Genomic DNA, 27091 nt, shown 5'->3' on the forward strand with positions numbered 1-27091 from the left:
AAACGTACAAATCGTGTGTGTGTGTGTGTGTGTGTGTGTGTGTGTCCATTGCAAAGGAGAGTAAGTTCTCACTGATGGTCTGAGGGCACTTTACATACGAATACGCATGTGCGTGTCAGCGTCGTTATTTCAAAAGAAAAGTCAGCAGGACCCCTTCTGTGGGCAAAAGCCAAAATCTGGCGGCATCACATCCTGTCCATTTCCTTGGAATCGCCAGGGCTGGATGAGGCTCGGGGGGGGGGATCAGAGGCCATGGAGTCCCCAAGCCCACCCTTACGTGTGTGTGAGAGCGCGGGGCCGGGGTGGCAGCCGGCCTGGTAACGGCCAGCAAGAGGGGCCGCCGGCCACAGACACCGTGACCGCCCCAGCACTCGCTCCCGGCTGCCACGGCGGCGTGGCGACCTTGCCAGTGCTCCGCGCACGAGAGGAGGCTCGGTTCAGCTGTTTCGGTCACTTGCCTGGAAGGTCAGTGACGACAGCTCTCCCAGAGGAGGGGTCAGAAGGGAGTGGGCCGTAGGCAACAGCCAGCCTCCGCGTGGTAGCCTTGTGCTCCATGGCCTTGACACTTCCCAAAGTGTTCAGACTTTGTCCAGGTGCTAACCCAGAGGCCAGCTCTCGGACCCGGGCTGTGTCATGTAAAGAAACCATTGTTTTTGCTATGCGAATGTTGGGTATTTTTACCTCCCTAAAGAGTAGAGAGGCAAAAACAGGGCCTAGAACCCCCCACCGTTTCTGTTCCTCCCCGCTCAGCAGGATGGCCCCACCCCTGTCTATAGGGAAACCCTGGCAGGGACCCAGGCTGCTATAAATAAGCATCCTGATCGCTCCAGGAAGGCCGGGCTTCCTCATTTTTTTTTTTATTGTGGAATTTGTAACAGCTTCTGCCCAGAACATTTGTGTCCGAGGCCCTTTCATCTCCCAGGCATCCTGTACAATTACCATGCGGAGGGTCTGGAATCCGTCCCGCTGCAGCTGGGTCACAGGACAAGGCAGACTGGGCCAGCCTGCTAAAATAAAGACGTGATTATCTCCCTCCTGTGACCTCTGTCTTGTATTTAGATAGGAGTCATAATAGCACCCCTTCTGAGGAACAAGCAGGAAGCTCCTTTCGGCTTCGGCCAAAACGCACATCTGTCAGGAATGGAGTAGGTCCATTGGCAAGTGCTGGAACCCCGGGGCACAGGGGCCAGCTGGGCCCCAGGAATACATCTTTGATGCTGCTCGGTTCTCAGACTCTGGCAGGCGTTCACTTCCCTCAGACCAACTGGCAGCACGGGGTTACAGCAAGAGTGCCAGAGAGTGAAGCATACAATAAGCAACACATAAGCGCGCGATACCAGCACAAGAGTCACGACAGAGGTGCCCGGAGTAGAATGGGTCAGCACCGCTCCAGAGTGAGCCGTGGACCCGGGGCCGGTCTGGGAACAACCCACGAGGAGATAAGCAGCCTGAGCTTACAAGGTGGATCACCTCTGCCTCTACGCACACACCGGGGGGTAGGCCGACCAGTTTCTTTCAGGAGCGCGACCCTCTCGAGGAAGCCGCACGTTGGTCCACGCTCTGGCCGAGCTCTACCAAATCCTGGACGGCCACTTTGAGAGCTACTTGTAAGAGCTTTGGAGAATCCAGAAACCATCCCGACTACAGGGTATTGTAAAAGAAAAATCACAAACCGATAGGGAAGGGGAGGTTGACTCTGCCAACCAGGTTTGGAAACTTGACCGTGTAATGTTCTTTCACGTCACCCACAAAAGAAGGCACAGCTGATTCAACGGGGAACACAGAGAAACTCTACAAAGAAACCAGAAGAGGGGCACTTGGGTGGTTCAGCCAGTTAAGCGTCTGACTCTTGGTTTCGGCTCGGGTCACGGTCTCACAATTTCCCGAGTTCGAGCCCCGCGCCCGGCCCTGTGCTGCAGTGCTGTGACTGCTTGGGATCCTCTCTCTCTCTCTGCCCCTCCCCCACTTGTGCTGTCTGTGTCTCTCTCAAATAAGTAATAAATTTTAAAAGGTAAAAAAATAAAAAGACAAAAAAAAATTAGAAAAAAACAGAAGAAAAATCTTGAACTGATCTCACAGTGTGGGAAACCTTGATTTCAAAATACCCTTTCAAATTACTGAAGTATTCAATGTTTTTGGTAGAGAATCTGTTAACACATTAAAAGAAAAAGGGCCCCTGGGGAGCTCAGTCGGTTAAGCATCCGACTTCGGCTCAGGTCAGGATCCTGTGGTTCCTGAGTTCGAGCCCCGCGTCGGGCTCTGTGCTGACATTTCAGAGTCTGGAGCCTGCTTCGGTTTCTGTGTCTCCCTCTCTCTCTCTGCCTCTCCCCCACTCACGCTCTGTCTCTGTCTCCCAAAAAATAAACAAATGTTAAGGAAAAATTTTTCAAGAAAGAAAGATCACCTGTGCTCCCACCTCCAAGATACAGTCACTGCTGGTATTGTGTTCCATTCCCTGTGACCTTTTGTCCGTTCGTATAAACATTTACTAAAACTGGAGTCGTGTTATGTGTGCTATTGTATACCATCCTTTCCCATGAAATTAATCACTATTTTATTTATTCTTTAAATGTTTATTTACTTTTGAGAGCGAGAGAGAAGGAGCACACACATGTGCAGGGGAGGGGCAGAGACAGAGGGAGGGCAGAAGATCTTAAGGGGGCTCTGAGCTGTCAGCACAGAGCCCGACGCGGGCCTCAAATTCACAAGCCGTGAGACCATGACCTGAGCTGAAGTCGGACGTTTAACGGACTGAGCCACCCAGGCTCTCTAATTAATTATGATTTTATTTTTTTTTATTTAAAAAAAAAAAAAATTTTTTTTAACGTTTATTTATTTTTGAGACAGAGAAAGAGCATGAACGGGGGAGGGTCAGAGAGAGGGAGACACAGAATCCGAAAGAGGCCCCAGGCTCCAAGCTGTCAGCACAGAGACCAACGCGGGGCTCGAACTCACGGACTGCAAGATCATGACCTGAGCCGAAGTCGGCCGCTTAACCAACTGAGCCACCCAGGCGCCCCTCTAATTAAGTATGATTTTAAAGTAGTGAAACAAAAGGAATACAGAACTCCATATACAGCATGATCCTGACGGTAGCGGGTTGTTTTGGTGGGGTTGGTTTATATATATCCTAGCCATTAAATACATTACTATCTTCCCAAACAAGAAGCTTAAAAAATGCTGTCCAGATGAACATGATTTTCTTCTTTATAGTCTGACCTTTTCTGCCAGGAGCGGGCATTACTTCAGGGAAAATAAAACGTTGTCGGTCCCAACACAGGGTTCCTGGCACTCTGGTGTTGGTGGGATTCATTCCCTCTGTGTCAGAGCTGGCTTCAGACCATTCGCTGAGGCATGGGCTCCTCCCTCAAATGCATCTTCTGGGCTCAAGGCTAATGACGAGGAGGAGGTGCACAAGGGCCACCCCCGGAAAAGCCAATCACAGCGTGAGGAATGCCGCCACGTTCCCTGCCATCCCTCGTCCAGGGCCCACCTCCAGGAGGACTAGGAGGCGGTCAGGGTGCGGCCGCACTGGTAGTGCCCAGGGATCTGCTTTCTGACGCGTGTCTTTCCTGCACGTTTGGGGGCCTCTCTTGTGCTCATGAGATCGGCAGCGACTTTGCAGGCCAAGCCTTTCCTGCTCAGAAGCCCCCGGCTGAAGTCCCCGGGCAGCCCTGCAGGTGTGGAGCCCGCCTGTGCCTGCTTTGGGGCCACAGCACGACACGCTCAGGGACGCAGACTTGTGGGCTTTGATTCCTCACCGCCTCCTCAGGTTCCACCCACCCGAGCGAAGGCCAGCTCTTTCCAGTTCAGCCCTTGGCAGGAGCCCCTCTCGAGAAGAGGTCGAGTGTGAAGGCTGAGATCCCTCTGAGAAGGTCAAGAAGGAACGCCGTGCTGTTCTCAGTGTGTTGGCTCCAGTGATGATGAGTAAAAGGACCCGGCGGGAGGGCCTCACGGACCACAAGTAATCACAGGCAGGAAAGGAAGCGAGCACAGCTCGTTATTTTGGGATCCGCTCTCAGGAGCACAAAGGCATTCCTTCATCAACAGAACCGCAGAGACCAGATCAGCGGCCTTGTTGTTCCCAAAATGCACACTTTAGAACCACGTGTCCACCCATCTTTACAGCTCTGGGTGCTGTTGAAAATAGTTGGGGGGGCTACCCATAAACCCAGGCCAGAGTAAGTGGGGGGGCACCTGCCAGGCTGTGAAAAAGCCTTAGTGCGGCCTCAGGCAGCTCCACGCCGGGCTGTGCCGGGGCGAAAGCGACTCCCCCTGCCCCCCCCGTGAGCCCTGCGTGTTCAGTGACCCTCTGTGCCTTGGCATTGCAGGCCTGCAACAGGTGCCCGGGAAGCTGTGTGCCCACTATGCCTGGGACGCCGGCGTGCTGCTTCAGGCGTGGCCGACCGTGGACCCGCAGTTCCTTCAGCAGCCCGACGTCGTGGAGATGGCCGTCCTGGTGAGTCTCTCCCGCAGCCCCAGAGTCTGGGAGTCTCCCGGCCCCTCGCGAGACCCACAGCCACTGCCTGGGCCTTTCCAGCCTACCCCGCCCTCAGCCTGACCGTCCCGCCCGTCTTTGCTTTGCACACTTCAGTTTTGAGGTCACCGCATACCAAAAGTTTGTGAGCATAAAATACTCAGGGCCCTCCAGTGATTAGAAAGTGGAAAATAGAACCCTGTCCTGCGTTACAGGTTCTGATCGTCTCGTTCTCCAGCCGTGTTCCAGTCTCCTCTTCCGTCTGTTTCGTTCAGCTGCTCTTGGTTCTTTTAGGGAGGAGGGTGAGAGTGAGGAGGTGGGCAGAACAGGAGCACCTCACTGAAAAATCTCTTTCAGAAAGGCTACATCAAGTTTCTTTTGCAGGGGGGACGCCTCAGTGACTCAGTCAGTGGAGCTTCCAACTCGTGATCTCAGGGTCGCGGGTTTGAGCCCCGCATTGGGCTCCGTGCTGGGCATAGACCCTACTTAAAAAAAAAAAAAAAAAAGGAATTTTTTTTTTGGTAAATTGCATCATTGTAGGTACATAAAAGACATTTTTTATTTCAACCTTTTATAGAGCAGGTAACTCTAATAGTTTATCTTTTGTATGATTGTTACATATGTAAGCTGATGTGGCTGAACTGGGGGACCTCTTAGCACACACGTCTCTGAACCACGTATGGGGCCAGGTCATTCACATCCAAAATCGAAGTAAACTCTTCTTACTCAGTGAAGTAGGCGTTTCCATTCTCAGTGTTTGCAGTGGAGAAATCAGAGAAGTTGGTCGCCTTGACCAGGTTTATTGATTCATCAGTAGTTCTCATGTTACCATCAGGCACAGTGCTAGGCTCTGGGGATACAAATCAAACAGGACACACAGGGTCCCTAATACCTACAGAGCTGTAAGCCGAGTGGGAGAGACAGGAAAGAGAAAAAGGAAAGAAAAATATTACTGCAAATTGTGAAAAAGGCCATGAAGACATCACCCAGGGGCTGAGGGAGAGCACAGCCTCCCAGGGTCCTGGTCTGCCAGACAGGTGCAAACCCTGCCCTTCTGTGTCTGTGCAAACCCTGGGCCCAGCAGGTGGGTGGATGTGTGGAGAAACGGCTTCATGCAGGAGACTCAGCCCCTCGGAAGCCACTCTGTCTCCACACCACCTCCCCTGGCGCTTGGTTCCGCACTGACCCCGCTTTGCCTCCCCCACGGAGAGGAGGACATGGGCCTGGCCTGGAGGGCTTCTTCCAAAACTCTCAAAGTCAAAAACAGCTCTGTGGCACAGAGAAGCCGTTTCTTCTTTACCTTACTTTAAGTAATGTCTGTAAGAAAGATCTCAGGGCGCCTGGTTGGCTCAGTCAGTTAAGCGTCCAACTTTGGCTCAGGTCATGATCTCGCAGTCCGTGAGCTCGAGCCCTGCGTCGGGCTCTGTGCTGACAGCTCAGAGCCTGGAGCCTGCTTCGGATTCTTTGTCTCCCCCTCTCTCTGTCCCTCCCCCACTTATGCTCTCTTTCTCTCTCGAAAATAAATAAACATTAAAAAAAAATTTTTTTTAAATAAGAAGGATCTCGTGGGCCCCTGAGAACACGTCCTCCGCACACTGAGAAATGCCAGCTTGAGGAACTGGAGGTTTAGCCTATGCAGTATCATTCCACTTTGATCACTGCAGAAAAGAAATTTCGTTTTGGTAATTGGCGAAATGGTTTCAGATTGTCGTTGAAAGGAAAACTCAGAGTTTAAAATGTTTGCAAATGGGACTCCCTGCGGGTCTACCCAACTTGAGCACCTCGGGCTCGGGGCACCGGGCCGTGTGACAGACCTCGTGTGGAGGCCTGCGTTCTGTGTCCATGCGATCTTGACTGGCGCCCTGGCCGGAAATGGGAGCTGAGCACCATGCAGTGTAATTCAGCGTGATTCGGTCCGGCTCTAGTTCTCGGTGCCCACGGCATGCAGGGCCGTGCCCAACACTAGGGATACTGAGCCCAGGGGCACTGCCTTCTCTCCATGCAGCGTGGCGCCCACGAGGGACGGTCTAGGGGGCACAAAAATGCCACACACACAAACACACACACACACACACACACACACACACACACACACACACACAGAGGGAGTTTCTGGAGACTCAAGGTTAACACATGGAGCTTGGGAGCGAGACTCTCCTGCCCGTAAGTCTCCATCTTACAAGATACTTCCATAAGCCTCGGTTTCCTCAACAGCGAAATGGGGGCCACACAGTGGCTGCTCTGTCTAGTTGTTGAAAGAATTAGATCGGATGACGCCAGGAGACGCTTAGCTTGCTTCTGGACACACTAGTGACAAAACCCACTAACAAGCAGTGAGCACCGACTATGGGCCAGGCACTGCCCGAAGAACTTTCGAGATCCTGACTCATTTACCCCCACACAGCTGCCCTGGAGCGGGTCCTGTTTTACCCATGTCACACAAATGACTAAATGACAGGCTCCTGCCGGTCCTGCTTGCTAGGTGCTCGTGTCGGGATCACCGCTTCGCTCAGTCAGGACATTGACAGAAGGGGACGTGGGACCTTGGCCGTAAAGAGGAGCAGCATTTCCCTAGTGCAGAAGAGGATGCCTGGTCGGCAGAAGCAAAGGGGGGAGCGCCCTCAGGGACATTGGGATGGTGAGCCACGGAGGGGGGCTAGAGCACAGGCATAAGCAGGGCATCAGGGCTGGGGGCTGGCAGGGGGCTGACCAGGGGGAGAGAGGATCCATGAGGTCATCCCGTCTCCATTTGTGGGGTGGGGCCTCGGGCAGGTGGCTTCACCTCTTGTGCCTCGGCTTTCCCATCCGTACAATGGGCACGCAGTGGTCCTGCATGTACCTTATGAGGCTGCAGGAGGATAAGCAGGTTTGCTCGGGTGGATTGCGTAACCCAGCGCCTGGCACAGAGCGAGAGCTCAGTCGGTGGGGACTTTCCTTGTTTTTCGCTGTTGCGGGGCTGCCTCCGTGTCGGTGAGCGGCTGCGGGTGGGGCGAGGGCAGTGCTCATGGTTTCCAACTTTTCAGTTGGAAAAGTCCAAGAGAACAATGCCGAGGCCCCGGCCCGAGGCTGTGGGTGATGGGGGTGGGGGTGGGGGGCAGTGGCAAAGATGGAGGGGCAGAAGCTTATGAAGCCACCAGAGACCAAAAGATTCTTCTAAAGTCAAAGAGAGCTTCTTCCCCTTTGGGCCCTTGAAGGCCAAGTCCGGGGGCATCTGTTGTCCATTTAACTGGTGCCTCATGCCAGGAGGTGGAGCATGATAGAGACCCACCCGCCGCGAAGGGACTGCCCTGGGTAAGGCGACTCAGGGGAGTCCCAGGGCTCCAGAAACCATGAGAGGGTGCCTGGGGCCGTGTGGGAAGGTCTGCTGGGTTCCCCGGCCACATCCTGAGGTCACGGGACCCCCTTCCCCAGCCCAGCTGGGGACAAGAATGATTCAGCTCCCTGGACAGGCCTCACCAGAGGGGCCAGCCCCCAGGTCCCCAGGGAAGCCCTGGGTCTGGAAGTAGGGTCATTGTGCCGAGCACATCCCACACCGGCCCCTTCCATCGTGGCCGGGAGTAAGGAGGCGTAAGGCTTAGTGAGCTGGTCCCTTCGGACAGGTGATCTTCCTCAACAATCCGGAAGATTCCATCCTTAAAGAAGAGAAAACTGAAGGTCCCACGGCTTGTGAGTCCAGGCCTGAGAATCAAGCCTGAGTCTGTCTGCGCAAAAGCACTCGCTCTCTCGCTTGCCCCGGGCCCCTCTTCCCTGGGTAAGATCCGGAAGCAGAAGCTGGAGCTGTGTGACTCATTACCAAGTTCTGAGAAGGCCGTGTCCGGGGCCCCCAGGACTTCACGGGGGGCACGGCTTTGGTGTGACAGGGTGGGAGGTCTCGGTCAAAGCAAGCACAGGGCGGTGGAAGAAGGTAGCTCCCGATGGCTTAGAAACGAGAAGGCGGGTGGTGGGGGGCACAGTCCTTTGAGCAGCAGCCCTAGCTCTGCCATTTTAGGACACCAAAACCCTGCGTCCAGGAGACTCATGCTTTTTCATTTACTTTTATTTTTTAAGTTGATTTGTTTTGAGAGAAAGAGAGCGAGTGGGGGAGGGGCAGAGAGAGAGAGAGAGAGAGAGAGAGAGAGAGAGAGAGAGAATTCCAAGCAGGTGCCACACTGTCAGCACGGAGCCCGATGTAGAGCTCCAGCTCTTCAAAACACGAGATCACGACCGAAGCTGAAATCCAGAGGTGGACGCTTAACCCGGCTGAGCCACCCCCAACCCCGAGACTCACACTTTTTAGTTCTTTTTTAATGTTTATTTATTTTTGAGATGGTGAGAGACAGAGCATGAGTGGGGGAGGGACAGAGAGAGAGAGAGGGAGACACGGAATCCGAAGCAGGTTCCAGGCTCCGAGCTGTCAGCACAGAGCCCGACGGGGGGCTCCATCCCACTGACCGCGAGATCATGACCTGAGCCGAAGTCGGACGCTCAACCGACTGAGCCACCCAGGCGCCCCTAGACTCACACTTTTTTTAAAGAGCCACGTTTTTTTAATTAATTATTTGTTCGTTTATTTATTTTTAAGTTTATTTATTTTGAGAGAGACAGAGACACTGCGAGTGGCGGGGGGAGTGGCGGGGGAAGGGCGGCGAGAGAATCCCAAGCGGGCTCCGTGCTGCATGCAGGGCCCAATGCTGGCCTCGAACTCACGAACCTCGAGATTATGACCTGAGCCAAAACCAAGAGTTGGACGCTCAACCGACTGAGCCACTGGATGGAACCAATCCCAGGCACCCCCCCAAAAAGAACCATATTTTAGAACATTTCAGGACGTACTATTTTACCATATTTGGCTCCCGCGCAGTGATACAGGGTGATGCAACCAAGAAAAATGCCACCAAGTTCTACATAAATCTGAAAAAAATGAGGCGGGTGATTAGGGACACCTAATAGGCTTTGGTCGAAACTTCAGAGACTTATTCCTGGTAACTTTTCATAATACAGTGACTGCATTTTCCCGGTAAAAAAAACAGGAGCATCAGTGAAAGAAGCGTTGAGTGTTCTTACGGGAGCAGTGGGCTTGGGGATTTGAAGCATGGCTGTTGAGAAGCCACCAGGGCCGTGAGAGCACTTTCCCCCGTGCCCACATCAGTTCATACTTGCTGTGAAGTTTGTCCGTATTGAAAAATCCTCAGTGAATACCCACCGACGCCTGCAACTGTACCGGCCCCTTCTCAGCAAGGAGAGTTAAAGTGATGTGGGCCCAGGTTCCCGGTCGCCGTGCCCGGGCGCCCCCTTTTCACAGGAGCCAGGCCCATGACAGGGAGGTTGCCTGCCTTCCGCACGAGTCGGCCCACCCGCGGCCTGGGTAGAATCCTGGGTGACACAGCCCTTCCCCTCCCCCGGGGAGCAGCTGAGGGTGTGTGACCTAACTTCCTGCGCAGCTGGGACGGGGCCACGCTCGGGAAGCACAGGGGCACTGGCCGCAGGTGCCGGGGGCCCCCAGCCTCTCCCTGCCCGTCTGGGTGTGTTGGGAGGCTGGGCACGGACGCCACCCCTCCGCGGGGAAGGCGCCTGCCACTCTCAGGACTTTTCCTCATCGCTTGTCTCTGCTTCTCTCCTCAGATCAACAACAAAGCCTGCGGCAAAATCCCCGTGCCCCAGCGAGTCTCGCGGGACCAGGACAAAGTCCACGAACTCGTCCTCCGAAGCGAGCTGGGTGCCAGGCTCTTGCAGGGGCGAAGCATCAAGAAAGCGTTCCTCTCCCCCAGAACGGCCCTCATCAACTTCCTGGTGCAGGACTGACAGCAGGGAGGAGGAAGGAGTAGGGGTGGGGACGGGTGTGGGCAGAGCAGAAGGACTCTCGAAGGCGGAGCGGTGGGGCAGCCCCTGCAGGTGGAGGAAGCCATCTGACCCCGCGCGAAGCCACCAGAGGTACGGCCGGGTGTTTGCAGGAAGGCGAGAAGAGAAGTGAGAATGCACGTGTGCCTCTCGAGCAGCCTGGGAGCTTCTGACCCCCAGAAACTGCACAGCCTTCGACACACCCCGGGAACGGGAGGGCGAACTGAGGACCCACGCACGGCACTTGGGTCGTGTCCAAATGCCCAGAATGTGGCGTGGACGCTGCGGTCTTCAGAAGCCGCTAGGAACCAGAAGGCAAGCGGGGCGGGTCCCTCTACAGGTGTCCCCGCCTCCTGGGGTGAAGCACCACTTCCTACCCTCTCTTGGGGTGTGACATTTGCTGCGCAGTGAGGCAGGACCACGCCGGGTGGGACCTCAGATGGAAGCAATCGCAGGGCCGACCGCAGCCCCGCGCGGTGTCTGCTCATGTGGGCCCCAGATGCCACCACCGCCGTCGATGTGGCCCCCGGAGCCCATCGTGAGAAGCGCGAGCTCGCCGGGGAGGAGTGGCCCAGAGCCACCGGGTGTTGCCTTCTTGTTCAGGCCGCCACCGTCTGGAAGCCGGGGAGGCGGCTGGGGACGGACCCCTATCGTTGGTGTCATTAGGATAACCGGGTCCTATGTGATGTCAGCAATTGGGTGCTCTGAGCAGAAGCGGCCAAAGCCACTGATTAACATTTAATGGGGAAGTGGAGGAGAATCTCGCCATTTTGTGATGCTGAAAATCTGTATTTGTTTTCTGATGCCATTTTTCTGAGGTAACCTCAGATGAGGTAGCCTGCAGTTGAACGGCTAACAGATGACTTTTTTTTTAACGTAATAAAATGTTTGTCATGTGCGACTTTGGGACATATGTGTGATCTTGGAATAGCCACCACATTCCAGTTCTAGGAGTTAATCAGGAACAGACTGAGGTATTCTATCATCGTCGGAAGCCTTGGCCGTATGCCTGACTCCACATGGAAAGTTCTAAAGTGAGGTACGTGTAGGCCTTACAGACATGGGAGACAACACTGATTCAGAGATACGAGTAACAGCCGTTAAGTTACTGGTTCTTGAATGTGGCTCAACTGAATATGTCTCTGGTCCCCATTAAATCAGAAATTCTGATTTAAGTGGTCTAAGGTGCACTTGGGCATCAGGGAATTTTAGAAGCTGCACGGGTGATTCTTTTTTATTTATTTTTTCAGTGTTTATTTATTTTTGAGACAGAGAGAGCAGGGGAGGGACAGAAAGAGAGGGAGACACAGAATCAGGCTCCAGGCTCTGAGATATCAGCAGAGAGCCCGACGCGGGGCTCAAACTCATGAACCACGAGATCATGACCTGAACCGAAGTCGGAGGCTTAACCGACTGAGCCACGCAGGTGCTTCTGCACGGGTGATTCTAATGGACAGCAAAGCCTGAGAACCACTGGATTAAGTCGGTGGATTTGAACCGTAATATTTAACTAGTTCCTCCCCTCCCTATCTTCAGCTTCGCTGGGATGAGTTTGGTGTAGGACCAAAACATCTGGAGGAGGACAGCTGGGAAAGAAGGGGAAGCAGGGGCCAGAACTCTCCAGCAGGTACTTGAGATGTTCCCGGAGCTGACTTGGGTAGACACAGCCCCATTCCACAGACTAGCACCTGTGGGTTAAATATAAGCGAGTGGATGAAGATATTTATTTGATCCAGGGAGGGAGGGAGGAGTGAGTGGTTTTGGTTGGTTGTCCTGTTTGGCCCCAAAGTGAGCTGAGTGGCCTTGAACAACAAGATACGGGTAGTGGGGGAAAGTCCTTTATCTGCACGTAATCTGGCCAGAGCAATGGGCCATTAAAGCCTCAGGGCTGCTGCACTAACCACTGTGGCTTTGGAGAACTTTTTCTCCAAGAGGATAAATCTTTTGAAAACAAGAGCTCCGTTGGTACTCCTTGAGATGGTTGGTATAGAGGAAGAAAGGAGCGAAAGGCTAATCCCTGGGGGTAGGGAGGAGGGGTGGGGAAGCCTCTCAGGGCTCTCTTCACTGCCTCAATGCAGGGACAGGTAGTGGCTGACTGTCCGAGGGCACGGTGTGGGGTCCACGGGGCTGGAGGCAGAAGTTGTTGCCAAGCCAGTGGGAGATCCAGGCTCACGGGGCGATGGCAGGGTTTTATCTGTCAGGGGGCGGAGTGAAGAGAGTTTGTCCACAAGGAAAGTGGTGCCGGGAAGCCCCACGGCAGGTGCCACTACGGTAGGCACCTAGGTTTGCCAAGGAAAACGAAATTGATCTCGGAGACCCTAAAGCAACAGATGAGCCGAGAAACGACTTAGACATGCTTCGTCCCAACCTAAGTACAACCCCCCCCCCCCCACCGCCCCGGGAGCTGGTTAAGGAAAATTGGGTGCAGCCGGAGACAAAGCATGGTTTATAAAAGGACGTAAGGCCAAGGATGTTTCTAAAAAACATGTATGATGAAATTTTTCTCGCGAATAAATCAGTATACTTACGCGGTGCGATCCTGACTATGATGTTTTTAAATTCCCACCCTTACAAAGACCGAAGGAAATTTGCCCCCAAATCACTGGTTGAAGAGTCCTACATGTAATTTTTTTCCTTCTGTTTCCTTTTTTTTTTTTTTTTTTGCATTTTCTAACTTGTATTGGCTGTGGGGTTTTTCATTAATGGCGGGGGGGGGGATATCAAAATGGACAATTTTTGAAGATCCGGATGAGCTAAAGGCCTACCCCCCACCCCTTGATTTTTCTTTCTTTTTTTTCCTCCTCTCACAGTATCTAGTTGCCACTGGGGAGCACCCCAGTTAGGAAGACATTGGCCCTTTGTCGTGTGATGTGGAATCCAAAGCAAAAAGCAGCCCCCGTAAGCTTGCTGTTTGTAGTCAGTCACTCCGCGTGGGCAGGTGTGGGAAGCTCCTTCTCGTCTCGCAGACTGAGGACAAAAGGTAACATTCCCTTCACGGAACTCTCCTGTTCTCGGCGGATGAACTGCTGTGGCAGCCGAGGGCGTGGGCTCCGGAGCCAGCCAGACCAAGGTTCTGGGACTGTGTGTCCCAGCGACCAGGTCACCTGCCACCTCAGTGATCTAGGCAAGCCATGGGAATGTCTCTGAGCCTTTGTTTCTTCAACTATAAAACAGGGGTAAAAATAATGCCTTGGGGTATGAGGACAAAGGGAGATTGTGTAAAGCACGCGGCACATAATAAGCTCTCAATAAATGAGAGCGGCTTGTTATGAGTAATCTTGCCCGACTAAGAATAGGCTCATGGTCTAGAATGGGATTATCTTTGGTCAGAAAAAAAAGGGAACATTTAGAAAAAATAGGCAAGCCAGGCCTGTTGAGGAAAAAGGTTGAAGCAGTAAACTTGGAGGAATTTTAATCCTGTTGGCAGAATCAGCCTTTTATATGGTATTTTCACCTCGTGTCCGGAAACCTTAGTATTACCTGCTTCCCTGATCCCATGCGTGCTGGTTAGTTTCTTGGAGCTCCATCTGGGTGACAGTGATACCTCTTTGGGGCTGGACACCCTCTTTTCCTTAAGTGGTAGCTCAGGCCACAGTCTGACGAGGGTCTGGGAAGCTCCCAACCTTTCTTCGGGCCCCACTGTGGCCATCCGCTTCTGTGCCAAGGCACACAGGACTGTGACATGGCAAGGAATGGAGCAAGGGACAAAAAGCCAAGAGCTGGAGACCGTACACACGAGCCTCGCTTCAGCCCTTAGATCAAGTCTGATTTGGGCGGCCTGCCTGTGGTGCCCAGAGCGGCAGGTTACGAGCGGCCTCTGCAACTTTTCCTCGATAGTAGTTATTGGAAGGGGAGCCTGTGACTTGCTAGGGGCGACCTCTTGACTCAGTGGAGCAGCCGTCTTTCTTACCGAGTCAGCTTCCTTGGTTTGGGGTTTACTGATCGGTGGCCTGAGGCTGCCGGGAGCAATGGCCCAGTGGTGTCAGATGGAGGAGGTCTGGGGCCACGTGGAGAAGTCCACCAGAGACCCTGGCAGGCCTTCCGTGGCCTAGGGGGCCTCTTGGCAGGCCAGCGCTCAGACGAGATGGCCTCCAGACCAAAAGCTGGGCGTAAGAAGTTTTCATTTACAGGCGGTTTGGCTCCTGAACTGAGTCGCAGAGGAGTTATGAGGCCACCAGGGCCCACAGACAGGCCACAGCGCGCAGCTGGCCTCCAACACTCCTGCTGGGCCAGCGTTGGCCACCACGGGCCAAGGCCGAGTTAGGGCATGGCTCCCGCACCGGCGGTCCCCCTCAGCCTATCTCCTCCTGGGAGGGAAGGGAAGGGGCAGCCATGGCTACAGGGCTGTGCCCCAAACACCATTCCGGGGGCTTTGCGGGTGCTCTGGAATTCGGAATTCCCACCTGGGAGCCACAGTGTGGACATAATAACCCACATCCTATAAATAAGAAGCCTAGAAAGGCACAGTGAACTACCTAAGTCGTACCCACTAGGGACTGTTAAAGCCGGAGTCAGCCCCACATCTGCCTTTCTGTTCCCAGCTCACGCTCTCTGTACAGACCAACCTGCCTGCCTGGGAGGCAAGAAGGGGGATGTCTTGGGGGGAGGTACAGCTTGTTCTTGCTCTGTCTATCCGGAGAATTCCAAACCGGAGCTCTTGCTCCCGCAGACTTGTCCTTCCTTGCACAAGGGGCTGGGCTTTTGTGCCTGAATCTGTCCGTCACTGGCTGCGGGTCACTTCTGGGGGCTGTGTGTTGGGGGGGGGGGCGGCCCCCCCCCCCCCCCCCCCTGGGCATGTGGGGGGGGGGTCCCAGCAGCTCAGGGAGATCTCTGGAGAAGGGCACAGCTGAGCAGCCTGCCAGCCTGGAAGAGGACTCATCAGGGTGGAGCACCCAAGGGGACCACCACGAGGAGAGGGGGCAACCGCCCGGGCCTGAGAAGCAGCGAGTCTGGGGGTGAGGACGGGCTCTAGACAGCGGCCGGCCTCACACAAGAGGAGTGGAATGCGGGCTGGAGTGTGAACAAGCCCAGCGGCCTCTGACCCGCCTCGTGCCAGTGCGCCAAGCGGCTCGGGGCAGTGCTGCCGGCCTCAAGGCCGAGGAGAAGACCAACCGGGAGGCGTTATCATCCCCCTTCCGCCGATGACAAAACTGTGGCTCCAACAGGCCGGGACTTGTTTGAGGCCGTGACCGTGAGCAGTGAGGACTCCGATCTGTGCCCCTTCCGCTCAGAGCGCCCGCCCCTCCCTCGTAGGACAAGCCTGACACCTCTGGCAGCCAGTTCAGCGCAGGACGTAAATCGTCCCCACGGACGAGCCCCACCGCGCCCTAGAAGGTCAAGGGACGGCGCAGGGTAGACAAAATGGGAAGGGTTTGCCGTCCCCTTTCTCCCTGCGAGACAAAGGAGCGGAAAGAAGGCGCAGAAAACATCTGTTTCGTGGGCTGGGTCCCTGTCCGACCCTCCGAGGGTGGGCGGCCAAAGGCTCTCATCCAAGCCAGTGAGTCTGGAGATTGGAATCTGGGATGACCGGCAGTGAGCAAGCGGGGAGCCCCCCGAGGGTGGGTGGGTGGGCAGTGCTGGTGCCGGCGGGAAGGGGAAAGGCCAGTCCTGGGGGGCAGAGGCCCCAGACCCAAGGGTGGGGCCAAAGTCGTCCGGAAGGATCGACCCGGTCTCCCCCGTCTCTGGACCGGCCCGCAGGAGGGAGGGGCGCAGGGATGGTGAGGCCCTGGGCGGGAGGTGGTGGCCGGGCCTGCTGAAGTCACCCAGCTGGCCTGCGACCCAACACTGATGACTCACCTCCCCCAGCCTCAAGCCCTGAGCTTGAATTTCAGTTCTTGTTCGGCCTCCGGAAGAGCATCGCCTGTGCCAGACGCCCAGTGCGTGGGACCCACGGCCTGTGATCCCTCGATTTCAGCACCGATAATGTTTACCTTGTACTGGGAACTAATCACGTGCCAGGCGCTGTTCTACGTGCTTCACCACAGAAGGGGCCTTGCTCGTTCTACGCAGAGCACACGGCAGAGCTGTGGTTCTGATCCTCTTCCACCAAATCGCTTCCCAACGGCCCACGCACTTCCTGGCTTTTCCGTGACGGTCCGGGTTTCTGTTTTCTCTCCAATTGTCCCCCAAGCACACTAGAACCTACCAAACCCGCACGTCCTGATCTGTGGCTGGGAAGGTCAGTTCGCTGCGGGTGCACACCCGGGTGAGCGCGTGCCCGGGGAGAGGTCTGGGCTCTCTCTGAGCCTGGGACTGACCAGTCCCAGAGGGCCGTCACCTCTGGGAGACAGACAGAGCCTCCTTGGGGCGCCATCACTGGGACCTAGAAGTCAGGGAGCCAGCTTGGCTCAACGCCACATACTGCTGGGAAAATCTCACGGACGGAGATGAGGAGACTTGGCCTGGGCAGCCCTCATGGCAGCCGAGGACAGTGCCTTCCCCTGGTCATCCTTTCCACGCCCGACAGAAGAACCTCATCTGGGAGTACTGAGCTTGGCCGGCCTGGCCCCGTGCAGAGGAGAACTCACCCACCTCACCCCTGCAGCTGCACCCTCACGAGCTGCCTGCAAAACCCAGAGAGAACGGCGTCCTGGGGAGGGATTCCCCTTCCTCGGACCGGAAGCCGAGGGGAGGTCTGGAGAGGGTATAATGGACACTGTGCGGACATCTTCGTGAATATGGTGTATCTCCCAGTTCCCCTCTTGGAGAATGTACTAGACCACTTAGCTACCAGTTACTTCATTATTATCTGCAACACCTTCATGGTGCACCAGTACCTTGACCGGCCGTTAGTATCTCGATTCATCTTTAGCAATGAAACATTTTAGTTGTCAGCTAACTGATAATGTAACTGTGACACCTAAGCCCCTAAACCCCCGTGGTCTCCCAGCAAACCTCCTTATTCCTCATTCCCGTAAATCTAATCCTCCGCAGAAGGAGCAGGGGAGGAAGTTCTGTTCCATTCTGTTCCGTTCCGTTCCGTTCCAGCTTGACAGAGGGACCCAGGTCGATGCGGGCTCCGTCCTGTTCAACTCCTGGCTTTCGAGGTTGCTCTGGACATTGACATCCAGCCTGCAGATGAGGAGAGAGAGGTTTGGCGTTTCACAGGAAGGGTTTTTGTTGTGGTTTACATTTATTTATTTATTTTGAGAGAGAGAGAGAGAGACAGAGTGTGGGGGGGGGGGGGGGGAGGGGCAGAGGGAGAGGCATAGAGAGAATCCCAGGCAGGCTCTGCACTGTCAGCACAGAGCCCGACTCGGGGCTCGAAGTCCCGAACCGGGAGATCAGGACCCAAATCAAGAGTCAGGTGAGCCAAAGTCAGGTGCTTAACCGACTGAGCCACCCAGGCGCGCCCCTCCCAAGGAGATTTTTACGTGCCAGGTCTGGAAGGGGCATACATCTCTCCTGGCCAGAATGCGGTCACCTGGCCTCACGGGATCTTGGAAGCACGGTCCCAGCTGCAGCCCCTCCCTGGCCATAACTCTGCACGAGGGAAGGGGAACCTGTGTGTGGAGGCAGCCAGCTGCCTCCGCCACCGTCTTCACGTCCAGACTCTCGGTCATCAGTGTGCATCCTCGAGATCTTCCCCGTCTGCTACCCTGAGTGACCACAGTTTACCCTCTAAATCCTCGAGAGCTGCTAGCCGTGGCTCCAAAACTGCTTGTAGTCACAGACCCGCTCCTCCCCTGCCCAGCCGATGCCCGCTCTGCCCTCTGCCGGGGCCTCACTCCACGGAAATGCATGAAATTGCAAGCTGCCCGTGCCATCTCGTAAATGACCGTGAAGGTTGGTTGATTGGTCCCCAAGTCTCCCCTGTGAGTGTTTGGAGGATGTGGGACATTTTTAATTTTTGTTTTTTTAATGTTTATTTATATTTGAGAGAGAGAGAGAGAGAGAGAGAGAGAGAGAACAAGTGGGGGAGGGGCAGAGAGAGAGGGAGACACAGAATCGGAAGCAGGCTCCAGGCTCCGAGCTGTCAGCACAGAGCCCAACGCGGGGCTCGAACTCATGGACTGTGAGATCATGACCTGAGCCGAAGTCGGGCGCTTAACTGACTGAGCCACCCAGGCACCCCGAAGGATGTGGGACATTTTGAAAGGTAGAGAAAGGCAGGCTTTCCAGATGCCCTGCAGGAAACCCGGGAAATTCTTCAGATTCCTGTTTCTGAAGGGTCACATTTGTTCGTTCAGAGTGGAAATATGACACATCCCTGAATGTGTCGCTGTGTTGTGGTCCTGGAGATTTGCACTTCACCCCCCCGCCTCGCCTCACCTACACACACACACACACACACACACACACACACACACACACACCCCATACATATAGCACACACACGAAACACATAAGGCCATTTATCTTTGCCTGACAGAGGGCAGACTTCACAGCCACGTGACGAGGGGGCTGTGGGGAGGGCAGCTTAGTCTTGACAATGGATCAGAGTCACAGCTTTCGGTCAAGGAGGTGCCTGAGGCGGCTGCCACAGTGGACCATTACGCGTGAAGGTCCCCCATCCGCACCAGTGTTCAGGTGGGACCCCGTCACCCGAGACATCGAATGGCACAGGCTTCCCTCCTCCAACCATACCCACCTAGGGTGGGAGGCGTCCGTGTTGGTAATAAGAGCACAGTAACCGTAATCAGGACACCATTCCTAGTGGCCGCTGCAGATTGACCATTGCCTTCGTGCCAGACACGGAGCTCGACAAACGGGCTGGCAGGTGAGACAAGACCCCTTGGTCAGAGTCCCAGCTCTGCCATTTCCTGACCCTGAGAACTTGGCAGGTTACTTAACCTTCCCGAGGCTCCGTTTCCTCACCTGTGCCAATGTGGTGACAGTTCCAACCTTGGCATCGTCGTGAAGATTCTGGTGTGTATAAAAAGGCTCGGAGCTTAGCCAAGTACGCTTACAGTGATACGCTTGATCCCATTTAATCCTCACACTGTGGGGGGCTTAACAAGCAGGACCCCACTTCACAGACGAGCAGACTGAGGCTGGGAGGTGTCAGGTAACCCGAGATCACCAGCTAGTAAGTGGCCGTAGGTGGGTGCTATTGAGTTCTGTTTCATGATCTGAGTGCTGACTGCAGACTTTACGTGAGTTATTTGTGTTGTGCGCTCAGTACGTGTGCCTTTTCTGAATCTCTTTCTTCAGATGTTTCCTTTTTTGAAAACGTATAACACCAGATACAAAACCAAAACAAGCCAGTCGTGACCCACCCAGCGTGGCATCGGGTACCATCTACCTCCTCACAATTTTTCCCTTTCCACAGGGTACCACCAGGCTGAGGCAGGGAATGAATGGGCTCTGGTATACAGTAAGTGCTTAGCACACACTAGCTCCCTTCCTCCCCGCTCCCCACGTTCCTGGCAACACGTCCGTTCCACCGGGGTATGATTGCTAAAGAGGTTCACAAGAGTGTCTCAGCCTGCACGGCCCATGGAGAGGCTTCTGTGGGCAGTTTGGTAATGTCCTAACAATCCGTGCATTTGGGGGGCGGCATGCTCCTATAGACAAGCCACAAAGGTGCCTGCTTCCCTCCCCCCCTCCCCCCCTCCCCCCCAGGAGAGTGGAAAGAGTTTAAAATGCCTAGGCTGCCTCTTCTGTAAGGTTACAGGTATGGTTGTATAGGTTGCACACTGCACAAAGATACCTAGTTGGGGGGAACAAGCCTTGTGCCCGCAGGACTATAACTGCCCAGAGCAGGCAGTTTTTCTCATTCATATAAATATGTTACAGAGGGGATCAGTGGATTTGCCCCTCAGCCCCTAAGCAAATTCTTTCCTACCAATGCCTCTCGGCTTCGGTGTCCTCAGCATCAGGTCAGAATGAGTTCAAACACTGACCTTCAACATTGGTCCAAAGCGCTGATGTGATTCCAAGGGCAGAGAAGTGGTTTACAGACTTCTGGGTGAGGCTTGGGGGTGCAGTACAACTCTGCGTTCTGACTCAGGCCCTCCGTGGGCTCTTTGACCTTGAGCACGCTGGCTACAACACGGCCAAGACGTTTGTGTCCTTAATTACCAAACTGACCCGGCGACGCCAGCTGGTAGGGAGATGGGCGCCCTGGGAGGGAAAACTGTTGAAAATAGCCTGGGGATGTCTTGTGAACTGAAAACTCACGTGCGGCCCTCGATGACAGCCTGGGGATTTCTTGACAGCCTCACAAGTGGGTTTCCTGCAGCATCTCCGCTGAGGCTTTGGTTCTGGTCCCTTGTGCCTGGGCCGCCACAGGATGGGTATGGGGGGGTCAGTCCCACGGCATCGGTGGAGCGCAGCGGCCTATATGTTGCAAGTATAGTTGGTGCGTGTTTGAAGTCTTGATAGGCAAGCACCAGGCTGATCCCGAGGGCTGGAAGCCTGCGGGGGAGGCAGCTTCAAGGCAAAAGTCCACGTGGAGAAAGCCTCCAGAGGAAGCACTATGGGTTTATTTTAAGTCTAGAAAGAAGGAAGGCTGAGGGAGCGTCATACGGTGCAGAAATCAGGGCCCAGAAGTCCCTGGCCTTTGCTTGGATATCTCCCCTGAGGCAGGAATGAAAAGGAACCAAGTGTTCTACTTACCCTATTGCTGGGGCCAGAACCCAAGAGAGTCAGGAAGGGGAGAGGGTTGGGGACAACCGTCTTGGCTCAAATACGACCCGTTGGCTATGTCGGCGGTTCCAGACCCTAGGTGTGGATCAGAACGATCCTCTGTGGGCCAGAACTAAAGACCACTGGATGGTGGAGTAATGCAGAGATTGCCCAACTGTGGCCCATTGGCCAAATCTGGCCCACCACCTGTTTTTATAGATAAAGTTTTATTGGAACACTGCCATGCTTAATCGTCTATATGTTTATCAGTGGCTGCTTTTGCACAGAGTTGAGAAGCTGTGGGAGAAACTCTGTGGCTCACGGAACCTAAAATATTTATTGTCTGGCACTGTACAGAGAAAGTTTCTTGACTCTTGGAACGATGGAAGAGTCTCGGAGGGTCTAAAAACTTGGGTTGAGTTTTGGGGCACCTTTCTCCTACCTGGTGACCTTGGGCAAAGCGTTAGACTCTCCACGCCTGAGTATCTTTATCTTCCTTAAGTTGGATGGTAATGGTCTGCCCAGAATGGTTTACTCAGTTATCATGAGCATCCAATAGGTTATATATCTATTATATTTCTTTGTATTTTTTAATGGTTATTTTAACGTTTATTTACTTTTGAGAGAGAGAGAGAGGGAGAGTACGAGCGGGGGAGGAACAGAGAGAGAGAGAAAGACACAGAATCCGAAGCAGGCTCCAGGCTCTAAACTGTCAACACAGAGCCTGACGCGGGGCTCAAACCCACAGACCGTGAGATCATGACCTGAGCCGAAGTTGGACACTTCACCGACTGAGCCACCCAGGCGCCCCAAAGAATATTTTTTTCTAAGAAAAAATTGTCTTTTGTTTTTACCCAAACACATACCAATTCTGGTGTTCTCGATTCTTCCTGGAGATCTGACCTTTCATCTGAGATAATTTCCCTTTAGCCTTAAAGCATTTTCTTTAGTGTTTCTTTTTTTTTTTTAATTTTTTTTTTTTCAACGTTTATTTTATTTTTGGGACAGAGAGAGACAGAGCATGAACGGGGGAGGGGCAGAGAGAGAGGGAGTCACAGAATCGGAAGCAGGCTCCAGGCTCCGAGCCATCAGCCCAGAGCCCGACGCGGGGCTCGAACTCGCGGACCGCGAGGTCGTGACCTGGCTGAAGTCGGACGCCCAACCGACTGCGCCACCCGGGCGCCCCTTCTTTAGTGTTTCTTATCGTGGTTCTACTGGCAGTGAATTCTCAGGTTTTCTCAGCTTTTGTGTGAAGAAAATGTTTTCCCTGTACTTTTCACTAGAGACTTCTGGGTTGACACGTTTTTCCCTTCAGCATTTTAGGCGCCATATTCCGTTGACTTCTGGTTCTTTGTTTCTGAGGAAAATCAGTCACCGTTCTTTTTGTGGTCCCACTGAAGATGCCCTTTGGCCTTTGGCTATTTTTTTAGATTTTCTCTTTAACCCTGGGCCGCCTGGGTGGCTCAGTCCGTTAAGCGTCTGACTCTTGGTTTCAGCTCAGGACATGATCCCACGGTTCTTGAGTTCGAGCCCCGTGTCGAGCTCCACACATTCAGTGCAGAACCTCCTAGGGAGTCTCTCTCTCTCTCTCCCTCTCTCTCTGCCCCTGCCCCCCCCCCCACACGTGCTCTCTCTCGCTCTCTCTCTCTCTCTCAGAGTAAATAAGTAAACTTAAAAACAAGATTTTCTCTTTAACCCTGTATTTCAGTGGTTTGAGTTGGGCCTGCTTAGATGTGGTTTTCTTTGTATCTGCCCTCCTTGGGGTTCATGAAGAGTCACGGGTCGTCGCTGGGATGACCTGGGCTTTGCGTCGTCCTGCCCCTCCCCTGCCCTCCCCTCACCACCCCTTCCTGCCCCTTCCGCCTTCCTCCCGGGCTCCCGCTGTCCGGACGAGGAAGAGACACCCACAGACACACGAGCAACGGGTCTCTGAGACCCAGGGCAGCCCTGAGAGAGAGACGAGCCCCACAGAGGGTTTTTCCCTAAACACCTCCCCGGAGTCAGGCCCTCCGGGGTGTGTGGGCATCCACGCAGAGCCGCCGCGCCCCCCTCAGCGCCGACGTCTTGGGTTCGGATGCCTGCCCCCCCTGCTTTCCTTCCTTTTCCTCTCAATTTGGGATCCAGATGCGAGCCTGCTTTTCAGTACGGGCTTAGTGTGAGGTCTGTACGTACACGGGGCGGGTGGGAGGGCACATTTTCAGCCCAAGTGACCCACTGCTCCCCGGGGGACGACAGTGCCTCACCAGGGCCTTATCCAGGCCCTTCCGCCTCCCCATTTATTTATTTATTCATTTATTTATGTCTATGTATTTATTTTGAGAGAGAGAGAGGTGAGGGCGAGGGGCACAAAGAGAGGAAGAGAGAGAATCCCAAGCTGACTCCACGCTGGCAGCGCTGACCCCGACGAGGGACTTGATCCCACGAACGGTGAGATCAGGACCTGAGTCGAAATCAGGATTCAGATGGATGCTTAACCAGTGAACCACCCTGGCGCCCTGTGTCTCCCCATTTTGCAATCCATCTGTGAGAGGGGCGCCTGGCTGGCTCTGTCAGTAAAACATGTGGCTCTTTTTTTTTTTTTTTAATATGTTAATATTTATTTATTTCTGAGACAGAGAGAGAGACAGAGTGCAAGTGGAGGAGGGGCAGACAGAGAGGGAGACACAGATCCCCAAGCAGGCTCCAGGCTCTGAGCCGTCAGCACAGAGCCCGACGCGGGGCCTGAACTCAGGGACCGCGAGATCATGACCTGAGCTGAAACCAAGAGTCAGACGCTCAGTGGGACTGAGTCACCCGGGCGCCCCCAAAACATGCCACTCTTGACCTCAGGGATGTAAGTTGGGGTCCTGTGTTGGGTGCAGTAATTACTTAAAAATAAAATAAAATAAAATCCATTCGTGAGAATAACCAGCCGGGATGAAGGTTTCACTGGCGGGGGTTCCTCCCTGAATCTGGAATAAGTCCAGAACCCCTGACCAGCCCTGGGGGGCTGCCTCCTGCACCCTCGGTCCTGCCCCAGCGGCCACACGCTCCTTCAGTTCCTGCGGGGGGCGGGGGCACCTCCGTGCCCTTGCACCACAGCACCCTCCTGGGTTACTTTTTATTTTTTAAGCGTATTTATTTATTTTGAGAGAGAGAGGGCACCTTCTGTCACCATTCTGGAGACCAGAGGTCTCACCTCGAGGTGTGGGCGGGGCCCTGCTCCCTCCTGGAGGCTCCTGGGGCAGGGGAGGGGGAGGGGGAGGAGGGGAGGGGGAGAGGGAGGGGGAGGAGGGGCGGGGGGAGGGGGAGGGGGGCCCTTCCTTGCCTCTGCAGCTCCTGGGGAGTCCGCGTTCTTCGTTCTTCTTGGCTTTTGCACCTGCCTTACACAGACCTCCGCCCAGTGTCACGCAGCCTTCTCCTCCCGCGTCTCTGTGTCTCTTTGTATCAAGACGCGGGTCCCGCGGGACCCTGGAGCTGCCCTACTCCCACACGACCTCACCTTCACTGGTTACGGCCACAGACACCCCCGTTTCCAAACGAGGCCACCCTGTGCGGCTCCGTGAAGGGCGTGACTTTTGGGGGGAACACTGCCACCCGGCACGGGCCTCCCGCCCTTCTTTCCCGGCTGCTCTCTCTAACCTCCTGCCCGTTTTCCACTTCTGCGGCCCCCATGCCTCTCTTTGAGGAGGGGTCTGGCAGACACCCCCCTCCCCCCCCCAGCTGACAGGGACTTCACGACCCGTTGAGAAAAGGCAGCACCAGTTTCTCGGTAAATCGTAAAAATGACCCCGCTGCCCCCCACCCCTGCACCCTCCTTCCTCTCCCCCTTCCCTGCCCTCTGACCTCATGGCACCCAGAGTCCCTGGTTAGGGTCAGCAAGGTCAAGAGCAGGAACCGCCCGCTGCGCCCCAATGCTCTCGGTTTCTCCTTGTGAGGTATCGCGGTCGCCTCACGCTTGAACATGGGAACGGCCAGCCCGCCGAGGTACCCATAACGGGGACACGCAGTCGCCCGGGGGGACGGGATTGAGACAGGCTGGGGCTCGCCGTGCACCTCTCGGGAGGGCGTCCGTGTCTCTTCAGAAGGGGACAGAGTGACGACCCCAGTTACAGCCGGGCACTGGCATGAGACTAGAAGACTGACCTCACCCTCCAGGCAGTGAACGCCCAGGCTGTTTGCTGCGCTCCCATCGATTTCTAGACGCTCCGGGTGTGTTCTTTTGGATTCTCGGAGACGCGAATACTGAGATGGGATGTGCGAGGGGCTTATGGAGGGAAATAGGAGGGAGATGAAGGAAGGCGGGAGAACCCCCAGACTGAGCCCTGCTGGAGACTGCCGTCCAGAGGGGTCCTCACGTCAAAGCACCTGTTGCAGGGGGAGGGTGGATCTCCCAGGAAGGGGCCTGGGAGCAGCCGGGGACGGGTGGCCTCGGTGCACCTGCGTCCAGAGGGTGGCATCTGGGCACCAGGCTATTGCGCCCCCCACAGTAGGAGTGGGGAGGGCTCGCCAGAGGCTCCAGACGCCCAGTCCTCTCTTCACCCTGCTGTCAGCTTGCCGCCTATCATGGGGCCTGCCGGGCACCCCGGGGTTCCCACCTAGACCAGTTCCCAAGTGGTTGGTGGGTGCAGGGGGGAGGCAGCGGTCCCCACCCGGGCCTGCAGGGCTGCCTAGGGTGGAGGTCACCCGAGGACAGCCAGCCCATGGCAGTGGGAGTTTCGATGAGGTGCTTTAACGTCAACGAGGGTCAGCTGTTCTCAGAGGAAACCAAACCATGAAATCTTTTTCAACACAAAAGGCCCATTTATTTTGACAAGGAAAAAAAAAAAAATAGTGGCTCCAAGCAGCCCTCAGATGTGGCGAGTGCCCCGTGGACGCCCGCTATGCCTTGTGGTCTGTCCACAGCTCTCGGACGGCATGGAGCAAAGCTTTTTCCATGTTTTTGGGTGGTTGTTTTAAGTCTATTTATTTTTGAGAGGGGTGGGGGGAGAGGGACAGAGAAAGAGGGAGACACAGAATCCGAAGCAGGCTCCAGGCTCTGGGCTGTCGGCACAGAGCCCGACGCGGGGCCCGAACCCGTGAACTGTGGGATCATGACCTGAGCCGAAGTCGGATGCTTAACCGACGGAGTCACCCAGGCGCCCCTGAATTTTTTTTTTTTTTTTTTTAAACAGGCTTTGGGAATTGTGAGCATTTTGAACTTCCCAGTATTTCCCATGTTGAATTCCGCATAGATTGCTTGTGCCTGATTGACGGAGCATGACACAGGGCTTTGGCCTTCAGGCTACATTTTTGGCTGAAGCTTAAAGGAGGGGGCCGAGTGGGCATGAAGTCGGTGTGAAGTGACGCAGGTGAAAATAAGCAGGGCATTCTTCCCTCCTGCGTCCAGGGCTCACATTCTCCGAGCGGCCGTCACCTCTCCCAGGTCCTGGGTCCAGTCCCCCTGGCAGCATCGAGGGGCCTCCCTGGGCTGCCCTCTAGCTGGGAGGTGCCTCGCACCCGCCCATGCCAATGAATGAAGATGTCCCAGGCCCTTTTTCCTTTTTTTTTTTTTAAAGTTTAATTCTTTATTTTTGAGAGAGAGAAAGCACGAATGGGGGAGGGGCAGAGAGAAAGAGAAAGAGAGAGAATCCCACGCAGGCTCCACACGGTCAGCAGAAAGCCTGATGCAGGGCTTGAACCCACGAACCAGGAGATCGTGACCTGAGCCGAAGTTGGACGCTGATGTGACGGAACCACCCAGGCGCCCCAGCACTTTTTCCTTTTGGATGTAGCGCAAATGTCCCCACGTCCTCTGCCCGTCTGGAGTTTCCCACTCCTTTATTACCCACGTAGAAGAGGTGCAGGCCCGAGCCAGGAGCCTGAAGCTGGCCCTGCCAATGACCTCCACGTGGCAAGGCCCGCGGACACCTTTCCATCTTCCTGCTTCAATTTCCCAGACGTTCTCTCCTCTTCCTGCCTCCCTCGCCACTCACCTCACCCTCATTTTCTGGCTCTTCCGTCTCTCGGGATGGTTTTGGACTCGGTCTCGGGCCCTCTGCTTGCCCGCCGTGGGCACCTCTGTGAGCCTCTGTGTCTCCATGTGTAAAGTGGAAAGGATAATGGGGTTTATCGCTGAGCCGTTGCAAAGATCAAATGAGACCACTTGGGCACCTCTTGGAGCTCCATGGATGCAGCTCTTACTAGCATTGCCATCGCCTGGTACGATAGCCCTTCATCCAGTACTTGAGTGGTGCGCAAGGTCCAAGG

The 27091-nt window shown here is 54.9% G+C and overlaps 1 protein-coding gene across 6 annotated transcripts in view; it reads left to right on the forward strand.

Moving 5' to 3' along the window:
- Positions 1 to 11195, forward strand: part of LARS2 (leucyl-tRNA synthetase 2, mitochondrial) — a 170790-nt gene extending 159595 nt beyond the window's left edge. For 3 of the 6 annotated variants that reach the window (XM_040445096.1, XM_040445098.1, XM_040445100.1), the window contains 2 exons: positions 4332 to 4459; positions 10079 to 11195. In XM_040445096.1, coding sequence (XP_040301030.1) covers positions 4332 to 4459; positions 10079 to 10258 — 308 coding nt within the window. In that variant the 3' untranslated portion in view covers positions 10259 to 11195. Of the gene's footprint in view, positions 1 to 4331; positions 4460 to 6959; positions 7116 to 10078 lie in introns of all 6 variants that reach the window. The other 3 variants (XM_040445097.1, XM_040445099.1, XR_005781487.1) reach the window with 2 other exon arrangements.
- Positions 11196 to 27091: the final 15896 nt, after the last annotated feature.

The sequence above is a fragment of the Herpailurus yagouaroundi genome, unplaced genomic scaffold (genome assembly GCF_014898765.1).
Source record: "Herpailurus yagouaroundi ecotype Mexico unplaced genomic scaffold, PumYag 193, whole genome shotgun sequence".
Classification (NCBI taxonomy): domain Eukaryota; kingdom Metazoa; phylum Chordata; class Mammalia; order Carnivora; family Felidae; genus Herpailurus; species Herpailurus yagouaroundi.